This window comes from Rhodnius prolixus, unplaced genomic scaffold (assembly GCF_049639745.1).
Source record: "Rhodnius prolixus isolate KJV_2025 unplaced genomic scaffold, Rpr scaffold_3, whole genome shotgun sequence".
NCBI classification, from domain to species: Eukaryota; Metazoa; Arthropoda; class Insecta; order Hemiptera; family Reduviidae; genus Rhodnius; species Rhodnius prolixus.
The window spans coordinates 40,389,585-40,408,417 of NW_027411603.1; the positions used below are offsets into that span (position 1 = coordinate 40,389,585).

The 18,833-nt window shown below is 31.4% G+C and overlaps 1 protein-coding gene and 1 long non-coding RNA gene across 3 annotated transcripts; one reads left to right on the forward strand and one right to left on the reverse strand.

Annotated features, from left to right (window-relative positions):
* Positions 1 to 5,539: 5,539 nt before the first annotated feature.
* LOC141452716 (uncharacterized) lies at positions 5,540 to 13,648 on the reverse strand. Of its 2 annotated transcripts, XR_012457554.1 has the most exons (4): positions 13,508 to 13,648; positions 12,282 to 12,363; positions 9,687 to 10,912; positions 5,540 to 8,512 (listed from the first exon to the last, which is right to left on the reverse strand). It is a non-coding gene; the product is annotated as an uncharacterized lncRNA (long non-coding RNA). The 2 variants fall into 2 exon arrangements; XR_012457553.1 differs by having other exon boundaries at positions 5,540 to 10,912.
* On the forward strand, positions 13,616 to 17,945 carry LOC141452714 (uncharacterized). Its single transcript, XM_074125097.1, has 2 exons — positions 13,616 to 13,757; positions 16,192 to 17,945. Exons 1-2 carry the CDS (start codon positions 13,746 to 13,748, stop codon positions 17,473 to 17,475), a joined length of 1,296 nt encoding a protein of 431 aa, XP_073981198.1. The 5' UTR covers positions 13,616 to 13,745; the 3' UTR covers positions 17,476 to 17,945.
* The last annotated feature ends 888 nt before the right edge of the window (positions 17,946 to 18,833 follow it).

Consider the following 18,833-nt stretch of genomic DNA (forward strand, 5'->3'; position numbering starts at 1 on the left):
AGAACTACTCCTACTACAGCACTTTGTTTACCACCCGCCCCACCAATTCAATCAGCCTGTCTCCCTCTTATAAACGCTCACCCTCTTTCTCATTGATAAATCTTAAATCGCAAGTCCTTGTCAATAGATAACAGTCTTTTCTACTTTAATATGTAAATATACATAGTCTTTTAATTAGGCCAATACAATGATTATTTAATTAGATGCACACTTCTTTGACGATGTATCCAACCCCGCTCATGATTGATTCTCCCTTGTATGTAGTAACGTGCTCTTGTTTTCTTGTTGAATGCGGATATATGAGGCAATTATGTTAACCGCTAGGCTTCAAGGTTCTTCTAACCGCCATTTTTATTCCTAAAGGCAACATTTCTTGTTTTTAATTGAATATCTAATTAGTATAAATATACTTCTAACACAATCTCACTAGCTTCTGTTTATTTTAGAAGTTGGGTATCTGAATAGTATTTTTTAAGGATACAGTTCGAGACAATTTTAATGTTAATAACTCTTAAGATGAGGACTAGCCACTTTTCAGGCATTTTGGCGTTTCTGCTGGCATTCCAACCAAACGTACGACATTCAATACTTTCATGTCCAACAAATTTAGGTCTGTAATTGAAGTGCATAATTACTCGATTAGCTTTTCTACTTCATCTTATACATGAAATTTGCGATATTTAAGTATGGGAATTGTTTTCGCAGGAAGTGGTACATTTTTTCGTAAAGGCAACGTCGAGTACTGATTGCAGCCGACTATAAATTTTGTTAAATTTCTATTGTCTGTGATTTGATTACAGTTATTGTTATTGTGATGATTTTATTGGTAAAAAGTTAGAAGTTTTTAGGTACAAAGGGCTTTGTTGAAAATTACGGAAAGGGTTCACTTTGTTTTTGGTTTTGCTCTCCTGATAACAACATACCAGTGCCCTGGAACTCTTTTTTTTTTAGGGCTATAAACTTTCCCACAAAATTAATTGTGAATCTTAGTAATTTAATTTTTCTTCAGAAGCTGTTCTAAAACTTACTATTGCAAAATCATCTTTGTTTCCTTTGTGGCCTTATAAAATTAAAGTAAATTAAAGTTCTTTGTTAATTATTCTCTCTAATATAGAAATATCATTTGATTATGTTTACCTAGAAAGCAGCGTCCTATTGCTAACCTTCCACAAGAATTTAGGGCAACATAATCTATTGATATATCTTGTCCTTTGCATACTTAGCTTTCTAGTTAGTTGTTTTAAAACTAGGAAATCACAGTAAAAATTGCCTTAACCATGTAAAAGATTAATTTAGAGATACTTGCAAACATTCATTACACTTTCTCATTCTGTAATTAATGTATTATTGCAATAGATTAATACATCTTCTCAAATCAAAGTTTTTGGAACATACATTTCTAATGAAAACCTTGAAAATTTTACTTGACCGCAAAGATTTCTTTTACGAACATAAATTCCTTGTAGGTTGATTTCCAATCACATATTTCCTTCTTTTTCAGTGCCAGTAATAATTTTCAATAATTTAAAAGAACACCTACAATTGGATTTCTTTTTTTAATAAAACAACCAAACAACCAGGAAATGTTTCACTATAACAACTAATTCAGACAAAGAGATAATTTCTTCAATGACATTTTCGGTAATAGAAAAAAAGTAATATTTTACATGCCTGATCTAAGAGAAATCAATAAGATAAGGAGTGGCCTTATCCAATTCAATATGATAGGTCAAAATATTCTCTATAACTCTGGTCCAGATTTGGTCCAGCCTCTCTGTACTTCTTCATTAATTAAACAGAACAGATTTATCAGAGCTTATTATTTGATAAAATAATTTCTAGCTGACAACAAGCTGAAGATGTTCTATAGCACCTTCAGCAGTTTGCAATTTGGTTAACCAATTGTTTAATCCACCTATTGGTTATTCTACAAATTTGTTACCTGTAATGAACTTGTTTTTGTTTAGACTCGGTTTTGAATATGATATTTATATTTGGGCGAGGCTTTCAGCTTCTTCTAAATATTATTTTAATGTCAGATGTTACCTAATCAACTTGAAGATGTTGATTACTATAGTAGAAGTTCTATGGGTAACGAAATTTAACTGGGAGGCGGACCATCCAAAACAAAGTCAGCGAGTGGTGATAGTGACCATTTCGTAAAAATGAATTATTTAAATTAGTTGAAAAGCTGTAGCATCTCATAATCATAACATTAAAAAATATATCTGGCTGAAAAAACATACATGTCGCTTTAGAGGAATCACCTTTGATTGCATTTCTCCGAGAAAAGATAAACATGAAAAGGCTAAATAGTGAGAGAAAGTAATCATTAGAATAAATCATGCACTCATTAATTCAGATAAGTATGGTACAAAGAATAAATTGCCGTATAAATTGGTTAAGAAGGTCGCAAAAAAGTTGCCCAAAACTTACATAACAAGACCAAGAACAACTCAGAAAGGCAGTTACAAATGTAATTGATGCAGTGACATATATACGAATGTAATTTCAACGGTATGTTTATTATTTAAAATTAGAAGTGTTTAGTATTGTAAGTTCTATTATCTTTGTTACAGCAACTGTACAAAAGGAAGTAGCTTATTTATTATTATTTGGTTTTCATTAGCTTATTAACTATTGTATTTTTTTTAAGGCCTGGAAAGAATCAACATAATTGACATTTACAGCTGATAGATGCTCTTAAATTTCAATATACTGGTGGTGAAAAGTATCCGTTTGTTTTCTATAGATTTTAAATAGTTTTCTAGATCACTTTACTAATACACTTTCTACCTCTAATTTTGTTTCATACCTTAAACCGAACCAATCAACTGTGCCTACAAAAAAGCTAGATCTAGAAAAGTAAATTAATTTATTTTTCTTTTGTCCCAAAATATTTTTAGCAGGCAGGCTTGGAGCCTTTATGGAAGCTATGCTTTTGAATTTTCAGTGGTGCAACTTATATTTAATTGAAGATGTGTGAGATGAAGGAAAAAAAATTCTCTACTATCCGAATCCTTTATTTTTAATTTATCCAATACAATACATTCTGGATTTACAAACTTTATTTTACATAAGTATCTAAGTTTACATTCTCGTGCTCTAAAGAATTGCTTTGCTATTCTTAAAACTTCGATCGACCAAATTTTCTTTGATCTTTGAAAGTTTTATAAAATTTTTAATTTCCTTCAACATTACACACACTGGGTATTAATAGTAAGCGAAATGGTAAATCAATAGACTCACCTCAATTGATCAAATATTGTTGCAAATATAGTAACTAATGATTCATAAACATACATATATCTATTTACACGTGTAACTTCATTATTGGTATCTAATAATACTTGTACCAGTGTAATGTTTCTATTAATCATGAATAAACTGAGCTGTTAATGCACTTGTAGTAAAGATATTGCACATGTTGAGCACGCTTGAACATAAACTATCAACTGAGTTATTGTGGCTTTGCGGTTGGATTCAATTTCACTACACTAATCAAAGCAAATAATTCTCTTGCGGCAATTTGGATTTTTTTAGAAATTACTTCTTCAACAATTTCCTAATTCACCTAAACTATGTATATATGTATATAAAGAATGAAAACGAGAGGGATAGAGTGGTAAAATACTTTGTTCATCAAATGCATTGAAAAACATCGAACGTTGATATTTTCCAAAAGTCTTTCTTTTTATTTTGTACGAAAGAGAGGAATGGAAATTTGAGGCTGTATGAGTCTCAAAATACCGGAGTATTTTTTCTTCAAGACATTTTTGATTCTCTCTTCGAGGATGATCCACCATCTGTCATTAGAAAAAGGATAATACCAACAGAAATTTCACCATTAACTATTGAAATATTTTGGTTTCTTATTTAAATAAATAAGCAACACCTGTTCTATATACTTTAGTTTCTTTTTTTAAAGAAAAAAAAAAATACTTTGTCCGGACCGTTTTGGAACAAACGATTGCACAACTTCAAGAGTGTGTGGCAGTTGTCCTTGTGAAATATTAAACTTTAAAACTGTTTTAAAGATAACTTGGACATTAATGTGTCAGCGATATTGTTGCTTTTAATTTGCAGAGCAATTTTTGACTATTCATTGGTAAGTTGAAAGAACATACCTAAATTAAATTTAAGTAAATTAGTTTGTAGAGTATTATTCATCTTTTTTGATTTCAATAATTCATTAAACCAAAAAGAAGAAAGATTATTGCCAATCTCAGACATAATTTAAACAGTCAGGGCAGAAGACACACCAACTTTAGATGTTATCAATTTAAAACAAATTATAATCGTTAATAAAAAGCATGGGAAAAAGAAATATATATATTTATATACTTTTTTTAATTATTAAAACTGTCCGGTAGGACAGTTGTATAAGGGTTGATCGTCAAAAAGTGCACGAAAAAGCGTAACGCTGAAAAACACCCAACTTTGACAATTTTTTTCTCTTTTTCTATAAAAGATAAAATTCCCAAATTTTCTTTAAAATGTGGGGCAAATCCTCCTTTATGACTGTAATTTTTTTGCAACAACCCAGATCTAATAGGTATCGAGAAAAAAGTTGCTGAAAATGAGCAAAAATGGCATTTTCAAAAATTGTTGTTGTTGTTGTTGTTCTTCTTCTTCTTCTTCTTGTTGTTGTTGTTACCTTTTTTGTAAACCGCGTAGCGCCTAAACGCGCGAACCGATTTTCATGAATGAGGTGTCATTCGATTCGGAATTTTATGTAGATGTGCCTTTTGTGGGTCTCGACGCTGTACACCGAATGGGAGAGGAGTTAGCCCCATGTATGTGAGGCCTATTTATAAGTAATCACATACTCCTATTTTGACATAAGTTTTTTTAGATGTAAAACAGTCCTGAGGCAGGCCGGGACCTGAGCGTGCGCTGATACAGCCCTTCTTAACAAGCATTCCTTAACGTGAATTCATCAAACAATATTCAACGATGTGTGCAAGTGAACTACATATTCACGAAACGCTAGACTTTGAGATGTACATGTAGTCTAAATAATAATAATAATGGGTAGAGTAAGCACAATTTCCAAAGAAATGATGGCCGTCTTCTATTAAGGCGTGAAAGCATAAGGTACGACTTTCCCTACATTCACCCTATCACAAATGTCTTCTTTTCCAATACATAGTGACTCCTTAACCTTCATAGATGTTTCAGTAACGACTGTAAAAAAGTAATCTGAATTTCCTCGCGACTCCACATCAGTTCAGCTAAAAGAAATTATGTATCCTTCCATCCTAGATAAATCCTACTATTTTCCTCTGCTTTCTTTTCTTCCTTTCCACAGCTATCAAATAGTTTAGCCTTTTCTCTAGCTTCTAAACAAACAAATTTGTTTTTAAATTATGATTATAATATTTTAAATTATAATTTACTGTTGCGTGTATGTTAAATTTAATCTCATGATTGTTGGCACTTAGTGAAAGTTTATTCCATTATATTTGTTTTTTATGATTATCAATTTAAACAAATTTTCAATCTGAGGGAACTTTTGTTTCAATAATAAATACAAAAGTGTCTAAAAAATCTGTCTTTTTTCAATATAGTTATTCATATTATTGAGAAAATTATAAAAATCAGAGGACAATTGTAATAAACTAGCTGACGGTTTAAGTTAGTCATTAGAATTCCTTGACATAAAATAATACTGGCAATGAAATAATCTATATAAAAGACTTACATTTACAAATTATTAAGGTCAATTTTGTACCTACAATACAAAATGTTATAATAAATCAATGTCTTTCAGATCGTGTCCGCGCAAAGCATAATAACTGGAGATGCATTTACAAACATTGAGTAAATCAATAAATAAAGCAAACACCATAAACAAAAAAATTAACTATGATATAGTAGACTTGAATTGAATTAGTACATTTATATTACTTGTGCTCTAATTATAAAAATGTTTTTACTCTAAAAAAATTATTTACCACTAACAACATTACAATTTCTTCAATCAATAATGATGAATTCGTAAAACTATAGAAATTTTTTTATAAATCTCAAAATAAATAAATAACCCACAGATTATTAAGAGGAAATGACTAACTTTTGCCAAAAATAAAATCTCTTAGAAATCAAGGGACCTTAAATGACTTTTATGGGTGGAAAACACTATGTAAATAATTTCACTCCTTTTGCAGTAAGTAGAAATGTCAATTTTGTCGTATACCTGTAAAAATAAAGAAATCATTTGTCCACCCAAAAAAAAGATAGACATCATTTGTAGATCAAAAATATGTAACACTTCGAAAAGTATAAATTCCAGAAACTGGTGCACATATTGAAGCAGTGAAAGGTGTTCCTTCACCTAGATATGTGTGACATTGATATTTCTCTTTACCATATATCCACTCGATATACTCTAGTATTCATAATAATATGCTACTGTTTTTGTCTTTAAATTTGTTTTTATTCCCACTTTCAGTGGTTATATTGAATTACAACAACTACATTCTAGTTTGAATACAAGTACCCTGGTAGGTTTTATACCAGCTCATAAAACAACCCCAGTGTCATACGTATGTATATTTCACTGTTTGAAATCTATCTTGAAATGAGTGCGGAGTAGAACTTAATGGCTTTCTTAATTTCCTCCAACTGTTTGGCCTCGCAACAAGTATATTCTGTTTATGTTAAAGAGAAAGAAGAAGGAACGACATTATACGTATGGAGTATTTCTCAGTGGATCAGCCCTAAAGAGAAGAAAAGCTTGCTTTCAAGCTTTACCTAGGAATCTCCAGATTCATAAATTTAATCAAACAATCATACTTTGGGTGCTCCAAAGAGGAGGCTCGAAAGGCCCTCTACATGGTCACAATGGCATAAGTTGACTGACCAATCTCCACGGATCTAATCGTATCTTACGCCCAATTTTAAGATAAGAGAATTTTATCCAGTATGCAGACAACAGATGGTTTCTCTTGCTCTACGCACGTGGAAGAGTTATGATACTTAATCTTAGAGCCCTTAATAAGGTAGATAATCTACATTAAAATTTGTATAGCATATTAATGGTCAACTTTTCTTTTTACTCTCATTTATGGGAGCAGAAATCAAACATTGGCTGTTACGAAAAGGATTTTAATGAAAATCAAAGGAATCTAAAATATTAACGATGCTAATTTCCGTAGCATTTTACTTTAAAATGAATCAAAAGTTGCTGGGATCAATATTCATTCTAAGCAACAGCAAACAATGTTCTTGACGTCTGATTGCAAATACAGGAAAAATCTTTTATTGGCGTACAATCAGTAAAAATAGTATTTAAAACTTGGTTCCTTCTACTATAAGAAATATTATTTCCAATTACCAATCATATGAGTCCTTCCGTATCTGCTTAACTACAATGCCAAGTCTACCACATGCATTTAAATAATTAATTCATATTAAATCTTACATTCATAATGAAAACATCAATTAAATTAACTCAGTTTTTGTGTTTATATATCAGAAAGAATCAATTTCAACTGTTTATCCTATCGTATTCATCGAAAAATCTCTTCTCTCCCTATTCCCACTCACTATAAACTAAAATACATTTTCTTCTTTTTTGCCTAAAAAATAAAATACAACGGCTAAGCAGCCCAAGGACAAAGGCTCTAGATTTTTATTAAATTTAAGAGGCCGTTTACTCTTTTTTTTTAATGCTATATTTATAACTTTCAAATAATTGTATGTTTAAATTCGACCAAATTCTACTTCCAGAACTACAATTAGAACTGATATTATCTACTCCTTTACCATAAAAAAAAGGGCATCCATTGATGCTTATTGATGATTATCATCATGATAATTTAATAAACTATTGATGAAATCAAACAGCTGGCAAATGCTTTGTTTATGTTACATTTCAAATGTTTATTTCTATTGTTATAATTTTTTCAGATAAACTCTTAACATTAGAATCAAAGCGGGTGTGGTGTGCAATTATTCAACTTTAAAAGGACATCAGCTCAGTCAGTCAAACATTACAGAAATGTTTTGTGTCTTCACCTTCAAATTGGTGCTCTTACGTTTAAAAAAAAAACGGGAAAAAGGTAATGTAATCGCTATCAACTAGTAGCAACTTCTATTCCTTAGTTCTAGAAAAGTGTCTTTACAAAGTTTAAATTTTATTTCCATTTTAGTTTAGTCTAATTATTTGTTCCTCACAATCCTCACTAGTTGATCAATTTGAAATAATTATAAATCTTTTTGTTATATTTATTCAGGAAAAGAAAGGTGCAGCAGTTATTTATTTAGTAATTGTGACCTTGTTAAAATAAATGACTATTTTTTTGATTAAACATAATATGAATAAAACATATTTACCTAATTATTCACTCAATATAATTGAGGAAAGTTTGTTACGTAAAAATTAATGTACTGAACAAATTGTTGAAAGCAGTAGCAACTAGTTGAATCCATTTGTCAGATTTTGAGTCCAAGACTGAAACGTTGCACAGTTTTACTGAATTTCAACTGGCAGTGGAACCGAGAATTTCTAGTGATTAACATTGATAATCAGTTAATTATTAGGATTAAAGAACAAAGAAATGAGGAAAAATAAAATGTTCCTTGTGAACAGTGGCCTCCATTTTCTAGATTAATAAGAAATGTAATATTTATAGCAGATTATCTCTTCAAATTGATACACGAAAGGTTTTAAAAAATCTAAAATTCCAAAATGATCATAATGATAAGCTATGTAAATAGAAGTGCAAATGTGAATTTTTATTGAGTGTTCTAAACGAAACGAGGCCCCTGAAAGGTATATTCCGTAAGCAAATGAACACTCTTCAATAATAAGTTTGTAAGACAATGTGATAGACTTTTTTTTTTGCGGCAACTGAATATCTCAGAATACAGATCTCAATGAGAGAGCAAAAAAAGGTCAGGCGCGAGGCCATTGTCAAGTACAAAGTAATGATGTGACCTCGAGTACTCTCCGCGACGGAAACTACTAGCCCCGTTAGAATGTAATACACAACATGTTGTTTATCGATCAGAAGTGTAGATCAAATTAAGAGTAAACTTTTTTTTCCAATTGTTTATTGAAAAAACTGTCACGTACAATGAAAGACTTTTTTTTAAGAAAGAAAACAAGGTATTCTTTCATGAGACCTAAACTGAATGGTAGCTAAAACGAATGGGGGAATCACTTAGGTAAGGCCTGGTGGTCGTTAGGATGATTGTAGGCCTTTTTACTGGCCATTGTAGATTAAATAAACGCACGTATTCTTTGGGCAGAGGTCGCGACCTGTGTAGGTTCCGTCTTCTGAAGAAACCAACAGACAAAACTAGAGGAGTGCCACTACAGACCTTCTGAGTGACATAGGCTTTTTGGCTAACACTTGTAGAATCTAAACTAACTTGCCTATCACTTTGAAGAAGGAAGCGAATCTAGAGGCTAAAATTATTTAACTAAATAGAAAAAAAATCTAATTGTATAGAGGCCAACAACACAGTTTACTACCATTTAAGCGGACTTCGCAGACGTTATTAAGGTGAAATTAAGAATCTTGTCTCTCATTTTGCAATTATTTTAATCATAATGGACACAGATTATATTTTCAAAGTTAGTTGACCTTACCAATTAGTTGGAATACCTATTTACTCTGTTATCATCAATGTTATTTGTAAAACACATTATTGAAAACTAATTAAGTCTTAATAACCTTTTTTTAATGAAGTCTGAAGACGACTAGATCATTTTATCCCGTCTAAACTGAGTTGCAGTGGGTGAGTTCATATTTCGAGAGTTCCATTCTTCTTTCATTTACTTTGTTTAAAGCATTTCTTCTTCAAAGTATTTCTTCGGGAATTGTTAGTTAAAAAAAAAACAGAACAAAAACTTCTAAGTGAATGCAAAAATAGTAGAAGTCGTAGGCTGTATTTTCTTTATTTTACTTTTTCTGTTCATTAGCCCATTTACATTAAACACATTTAGTGGAAATATTTGTACAGTTATCGTGTAACATATATAAATGACCAACTGTATTGATGAAGGTTGTGGCTTAGTCGGTAAAGGTAATTGGACCGGTTAGCCTACTCGCTGTCTACTATTAATAGTCGAACTGGTCACTTAGTATACATACAACATAAAGTTCATTTCTCTTTACTAAAGTTTCAACTACTAAAGTATTAAACGTCATTAAGCATCAAGTACCGTTTATATTCCTTAACATAATTTTTATGTTAACAATAAACGAGGCTTTAAATTTCTCGTTTAGGATAATTTTATCGAAGCATTATAAAACATACTTGTAATACAAGAGGATAGGATAAGCCGAGAGGTGGTGTACTGGGTTGCTAAGTTTCGGTTTGAGTTCAGTCTAGTCGCTTAAATTGTCTTTTACAAGGAGCGTCTACTTCTTTTTGTCCAGGGATGAAAAAAGTTATGTGTTACGATAAAATATTAAGCCATCTTTGCAGTGACTACTGGTGTTAATGCTTCAAAGATGTTACTAGCTATCAGCTAACTAACTTATTTAACTAGTATAATTCATTGAAAAGGCTAATACCCTTTATTTGCTTTACTGAACTTGATTCACTAAATATTATTACTCAAATTTAATTTACCAGTTTCAATGTATTAAGTCATCAAGTTCCATGGATCCTAAATCACTTTTTTACCAACCTTTTGTAACATACATTCAAATTAAAAAAATAAATAAATGAAAAGAAACTTAAACCAGTCATGGAAGTAATACATAGTAACTGCGTCGGTCCTAATTTTTACCCACTTCAATCTAACTTTAATTTTTCTACAAATAAAAATATTTGATTATAATATAATATATTATATTAAAGTAAGTTGTTCACTTGCAGAAATATCCACCTCTTGAGGCCGTATGAAGGCCAGTTCCAGAGGGAGTTGTGTGGTGTTTTTATTAAAATCACTCTAAAAAAAAAATATAAAGTTATTCTAATCATTGTTGTTATAATCTGATATTATTTAGTTAACGTCATTTTTTTGATAAATATTCTAGCAACATCATATCCTGTTTATTATATAACAAAGTGAAATTTATGCAAGGAAATGATTTATTAATTTTTGTTTTGATGGAACAATATTAGTATTTATATTGTTCGCACAATATTAAGTTTAATATCATTTAGTGGATGAATGATCACTAGCTATGTTCCGTTTATGGTTGGGTTGAGGTTGTTAATGAATATTTTCAATCAAAATCAGTTGGTTTGTTGAACTAAAGTAAGTAAATGGCGAGATCTATAATTTGATATTCTGTAAGCTAGACACATTGGTAAATTTACAATTAATCTTGATCTAGTTTTTCTCACAGTTCCTGTGGATTCATTGACAATAATTTAATCAATTTTTTTTGTTAATGATCTTTCTCAAAGTATTTTTATTTATCAAATATCACTCAGAAAAGATTAATTTTTCAAATGCTGAAGCAACTGTAATCATTCTTCTACAAATTACAGTTATGAAGAACGATTTGCCCTACATTTTTTGGGAAGAAAATATGGGAATTTTATCTTTTATAGAAAAAAAGGAAAAATTTGTCAAAGTTGGGTGTTTTTCGACGTCACGCTTTTTCATGCAGTTTTTGACGATCAACTCTTATACAGGTGTCCTACCGGACAGTTTTATTAAGAAATTGGAAAACAAAATATGTACTTAGGAACCTTTGTAATGCAATAATTTTCCATCATACATTAGTATCTCAAATTATTAAGTTAGATTAATAGAAAGAACATAGACAGTAGTTCTAATATTACAGATTACGACCAGCGTTAAATATTCTTAAACTCGTTAACTAAAAACACTGTTTAAATAATAAACGTAATAAAACGTTTAAAGCACGTACTTCAATCAGCACGGGGCCCACCTAACCCAAGTGCTATTACATTGTTTACCCTGAGGAAAGACTAGCTAATCTCAACGTGTCTAGGGCGCCACTTTGGATATCCCATCTTAACAAAATGAAAAAAATCATACAGATTTCCCAACATTCCCATAATAGCTACTATTAATAATTGCTAATTGAGGGCTAATGACGAGAGCTATATTTGGGTTCAATTCATCACCATTAAACCTTTCACATTGATCTTAGGTCCTAATAGGAATCAGACAACATACGGTTGGTCCCATTTGTGCAGATATTCTTATTTTTGAAAAAAGGTTTCTTAAGAGGCTCAACACATCGAAGAGGTTAGTGGTAGCATCTGTAAGTTACCGCTTTGCTATCATAACACTCTTTCAGTTTTCTCCTTATTATATTTAGGACGATATAGAACATTACCCTTCAGCTTCGGCTATAAGGCGGAAAAGAGCTGTCTTCTTCAAAGCGATATACTCAAACAATCCGGCGCAATCAGAGCAATCTAAAAAACAGCAAAAGCCACCGACATAAAATTATGAAATTTATAATTACTAACTACACCGTTATATAAGTGTTAATGACATTCACAAAACTGAAGATCAAAACTGAATTTAACATGGAAAGTATGGTCATCTAGTTGTAAATGAGGTGAGTCTGTGTTATGTAACTATGGCTACCTTATACCAAACTTTTTTTTTTTTTTTGGATGACTCAAGAAGTTATTTATTTTCCTTCCTTTTTAAAAGTTGAAGAATCTATTTTATTACGTGGAATATCTTCAGCCTCTTTCTGCATACTATTGAAATTTTATATTCTTTGTAATATTTAGATAAGACTATGTAAGACTATCTTTGAGAGTTTCGTTTAATGTTCTTCTTAACAACACGGATATCTATTACACCTCCGAATAACGGAATAAACAAATAATTTATTCTTTATTTATTACTCTTTAAAAAAATATGATTAAATTAGTGACAAATAAATCAATAAATTAATGTTTGTAAATACTTATATCTTCATTTTTTCAGGTATTTTTTGTATTATTATTTTAACTATTATTAATAATTATTAGAACGGAAAATTCATTCAAATCTGTTTAATTTACAAGCTTTATTTATAGTTCAACTTTCAGTTTACAACAACCAATTCTATTCAAATGTGCCAGTTCTAGACTTATCTATTAAAATATAAATTTTTGTTTAGAACTATTTCTTTATTATTTCTAAAAAACGATGGTCAAGAAGCAAACCACTGTTTTTGTTATATAAAATAAAATTGGTATCTTTCTCTTTTTATATTTTTTGTTAGCAAAGATAGTTTTTATTGAAATCGATTAAGAATCTAATGTTGCATTCACAACCACTGATCGGAATGATTTTTTTAGGAGTGAACATTTATTTAACATTTATAAATAGTTATTTAATTTATTGATTCCTAATATTGTTTCCAATATATTTCGTGTTATTTGCAAAACGTTGCTTAAGAGAGGTTCGAATGGAAAAACTGGCTACACCTAGTACACGAATTTGGATCAATGAATTGAGTTAAATAAGTATAAATTAAACAGAGGTTATCTAGTCTAAATTAAAACGATTTTAAAGAAGTCAACGATTTGATTAAGTAGAATATTTATTGAATGAACTTACTAAGTTTAAAGAATCCTCTTGATTGATGGATGGATACTGTCGTACATAGTGGAAGATGATCCTTAGAAGATTTCAATGCAAATAAAAAGAATCCTGTGTCCGATGGATTCCTCAAAATTGCGGGCGGGGTTGTTGCTGCTACATTGAGCAAGGACAAATTGAACTATAGGTGGGAGACGAAAGTCTGCGAGGTATATAAAGTTGCGACCAAGCCCTTTTTCTACCATTCTGAATAAACATGAAGTTGCAGGTACGTACACCCTTATTGTTATTTGTAATTTGGTAGTTCTTTAAATCATTAAATCAATCAGTTTTAAATCGAATTAAGGAAGGAGGAACCCACCGGTTTTTTTAAACGCATTAACTATTTTTAATGAATTTATCTTAATGTGCTTTGGCAAGTGTTAATTATTACTTCATTAAAAATATATAATCGTTTAATAATTTAACAAAAAAAAAAAAGGAATTTATACTTAAAGTACTACTTAAAAAGTTGTGTTCTAATTTTAAGTAACTAGCTCCATACTTTAACACGAAACATTTATAAATTAAGTTCCTGTGGCTTAAACTAATATTTAACTGGTTTAAATTACTTGTCATTGTTCATACAATTGCTCGGACTTGTTTAAATACTTTACAACTTTTAAGCAAAAAAGTGTGGAATATCTTACTGTGAAGAAAGGTTTTCACGGATCTTTTAAACCTATTTCATTCGTACGTAATTTTTTTTTTTTTTAATTAAAAGTTGTTTTGATTGAATTTAAATTTTATTTTAGGTTTATCTCATGTTGTACCTTTCTTATTTTATTTTATTTTGGTTTTTTAAGTTAACTTCTTATTTTGCTGTCTAAAATCAAATTGTTCTTTACAAACTGTATAAATTATTAAAGAGGCCTCAAGTATGTCAGCCTAAGTTTACTTCAATTATAAGTAGGAATTATTTAATTGAAGTGTGATAAGATTCTGCTCAAATTCAGTTGAACTTTTCAAATATAAAAAAGTAACTAATCGAAATATTTTGTTCTAATTTTTTAATTAGTTTTATTAAAAACATTTGACACTTTTCAGTTACTTTTTTTTCAAAACAGAAATGTTTATGTTCAAACATTTATTCTTATGGAAGATCAAAGTTGTCTTTTCTTGGTTTTAATTTACTGAACAATTAATCAAAGTTCATTCATCAAATTCCATTTAATGAAATTCGCAATTTATCATTACGTTCCTTTGTAGTTTGCATTATTAATTCCAAATTACACAAACATTGGGGCTAGGAAGGAAGAACAGTTAATACAGACTTGTTTTCAGAATGTTTTAGGATCTAGGGGAACTTTAAACTCACAATAATTGTTCAAAAGTTGCTAAAGTGATAATAATATTGTTAAAAAATGATTACTTCTTTCTCCTTCCATAAATTCTTCCTTCAGTTAAATAATTAAGCTCTAAGTTTGTCTGGCAAATTTGAGATTATCACTGTTCCCTTCCTTCTTTCTTTGAGTGACCTCAATAAAATATATCTACGATATTAAGGGGATTAGAGAATATGATTAGGGTTACGAACTTCCTCAATTTTCAGACTGAGATGGAATCTCACGACAATTCTAATTCCATCAAACAGAGTAAATTAGCGTTAAATACTTGAAAACAAATTTATTTCACTTATTTGTTTAGAATTTATCACAGAAACAGAATTTTCCCCATATTTTTAGTTTTTGTAACTGTCACTGATTAACGAACATCAAAAATTACAAATATCAGAAAGAACTGATCTGATAATTTGTTTACTTGTTCTTAGAAGCACGTAAAGAGACTTAACTTTGTTAGAAGTTGAATTCTTCAGATTTTCTTAATCTTTATGATCATATTAATAAAATAATTACAATTAGATCTATAACCATCCAAAAATAATCCATTTAAATTTAAACAAAAAATGCCTATTTTTTTTCAGACGCGTAAACAAACTGTACCAATAAAATATCCTATTAATTATTTGATAAAATCCAAGGAAAACAACACTCAGTATGCCACTACTTCTTAACTTTGCGGGTCTCACCTTTAACCGTTCGGCTATCGTGGCGCCTTCCTAAAAATTACTAATAACATGAGTACACGGGTCTTAAGCCACAAACATTTCTACAAAACTTAAATTAGAGTAAGAATTTAAGAACACTAGACTAGACTAACTTTTTTTGCTAGACTTTCATTTTTCATATAATCTCGCAATTAATAATGCAATTAATTACAATATTGCAATAACAAGTTTGTGCCAACGTGAAAAATATTAAATTTACTGAACAACTTTCTTATATAATAACTATGTATATAAAACTAAACTGATTGAAATATTAATCTCAAATTCAGTTGAGCACGTTTCTAAATTGAGAGTGGTTGCTCAAAAAACAAAAAAAATTAGAGTATTAAAACCAGTTTTCCTTTTTTTTCTTTTTTTTTAACATAATTTTGTGTCCCCAAAACTGGTAAAGTCAAGTTTCTCGAAAGATTTCAAGACAGATATTCCGTTTGTAGCATATTTTTATTAAGTAATTTCCGAAAAAAAATAGGAGAAACTGTTTCAAATTTTATTCTAAAGTTCCCTTCAATCATTCCTTTTAGGTTTTGCTTCTTCCGGTTTGAGACAATTTTTATTTGTTTTCAAAATTTATTAAATATACAAAATCTTATTGCAGGTGTGCATCCTTCTCCTTGTGGCGTCCTTTGCCTTGGGCGAAAAAACTGCTGACGAAAAGAAGGCAGTTGAATCTAAGAACGAAAAAAGAGGCCTTTTTGAATTCGGCTATGGTGGATATTCAGATTTCGGACATGGACTTCTTTCCGTTTCTGCTCCTCATGCTGTTGCAGCACCAGTAGTAGGTGCCGCTCATGTAGCAGCTCCAGTAGTAGCTGCCGCTCCTGTAGCCGCTTACGCCGCTCCTGTAGCCGCTTACGCTGCTCCTGTAGCCGCTTACGCCGCTCCAGTCGTCACAAAAGCTTATGCAGCACCTGTTGCAGCTTATGCTGCTCCAGTCGTCTCAAAAGCTTACGCAGCACCTGTAGCAGCTTATGCCACTCCAGTTGTCTCAAAAGCTTACGCAGCTCCAGTAGCAGCTTACGCCGCTCCAGTTGTAACCAAAGCTTATTCAGCTCCATTAGTCGCACCAGCCGCTGTTGTTACCAAGAGTCATGGAGAACCTCTTTTAGCTGGACCTGTAGTAACTCCTGCTCCAATAGTCACCAAGAGCTATGCTCTTCCAGCTTTCGCAAATAGTTATGGTGGACATTATGCTGCTCCAGTTGTCGCTAAAGCTGCCGTAGCCGCCGCACCGTTTTACGCTAAAGGAGTCGCTGTTGGTCCCACTTTTGCCACTCCAGTAGCTGTGACAGCCGCACCTCATCACGTGGCTTCAGTTACCCCAGTGGCCACTGTAACTGCCGCACCAGTGTTCTCAGCAGCTCCAGTAGCTGTCGGACATGCTGTTGCCGCCGCCGCTCCCGTTGTAGCTGCCGCTCCAGCTGTAGCCGCTGTCCACGCTCCAAAGATTCACGTAACAGAAGGCGTAATTAAGGCGATCACTATCCACAAGGAAGTACCCGTACCAGTACCTGCTCCATATCCAGTGACCGTAGAGAAACGTGTACCATATCCAGTGAAAGTTCCAGTAGAAGTACCAGTAGACAGACCATACCCAGTACATGTACCACAACCATATGCAGTACATGTAGACCGTCCAGTTCCTTATGCAGTTGACCGTCCAGTTCCCTACCCAGTCCAAGTACCCGTCCATGTACCTGTTGCCCATCCAGTTCCAGTCGGTGTCCCTAAACCATACCCAGTAGCTGTTGAAAAACATGTTGCTGTCCCCGTACCTCAGCCAATAGTTGTAAAAGAACCTGTTTACCTGAAGGAACACAGTTACCTAGCAACCTCTTACGGACCAGCATACGGACATGGTTATTACGGTTACCATCATTAAATCAAAGTCTGAGTCGCTAGGAAAACAAATTATTTGGTGACTTCCATACTTCCTAAGTCAATAAAGTAGTTTATTTTTTTATAACAACATTTGAAGAAAAATAATCGCTAGAAGCGTATTTGCACTGCCAATTTGAATGCCATATGTACAAGTGTTATAGCCAAGTAATGCATAGATATTTTACTCTTCCGTGAGAGAGTAGGTAATTAGAAGCATTGCTTTTGTTAAGTAAATATCATGTCTTTGAAAGAAGATGGAGATGTTCGAATGGAATCTCATAGTCAATCACAAAATCAAGAATATTACTCAAAATAGTAGAAAATTCATGTTTAATTTTAATGAGGGCTCAAATTAATTAACTAATTAAATTCTCATGAATTACTCGATAGATTATTTATTATGAATAAATAACTGTGATATAGGAAGAACCTATACATTTTTATAATTACAATAAAGTAAACTTAATCAAATACTGTTCCTTCCTATTCCCAAAATTTAAAAGGGCTCTAATCTTGCCAAAAAATTTGGACTAATTTAAATACAATAAATTATTTCAATCTGAACTTAATCAAGGTTGGACATGAATATAATTTTGCCCTAAGAAATGATTATTTAATGAACCGTTTTCTTTTCTATCACGAAATAAGATTCCTGACAATGTATTAATTACACCATTGCCACAAGGCACATTTTTAAATTATTATAAAAGATACAAAAGAACTTTCTTATGAAGAAAGTATTAATTATTTAAGTCCACAAACAGTGTTACAAACCAAACAAAAAGTGAACAATTAAAAATACAGAAATAGATCAGCTCAGGGTAATGGACATTGTTATTTGTATCAAGAGAAAGAACACTAATCGAAGGTCCGGGTCCGGCTGTGACTGGATACAGACTTCAGGCACCAATAAACTCCAAACTAATAACTTTATTCTCTGTTTAAGAACGTATCAAAACAAAGTTTAGCACAAAATTGGTTGGAATTGCAACGTTTATGATTTCACGTTCATAATTTGATATTGTAACAAAAACAGAAATATTTCAAGAGATTTGATTTTCTTAGAGGAGCTGCAACATTTGGCTTTCTTCTGTTGTTCTATTTATTTGTTTTAAAAAAAACAATTTCCGGTTCAAAAATGTAGGTAATATTTTGGTGTAAAAAATTTGTACTGAATTTCAATTCAAGCAACTTCCTTTTTTGGGGAGGAAAATAGCCTAAAATATTTTCTTTCATTAAGGAATGCTATAATTCTCAGAATGCATAGTTCTACGTAGATTGTAAATGGAACCGTGAAAGAAATCAGAGCAAACCAAGCACAACGCACAACTTACACTTAAACATTTTAGGTAAGTAAAG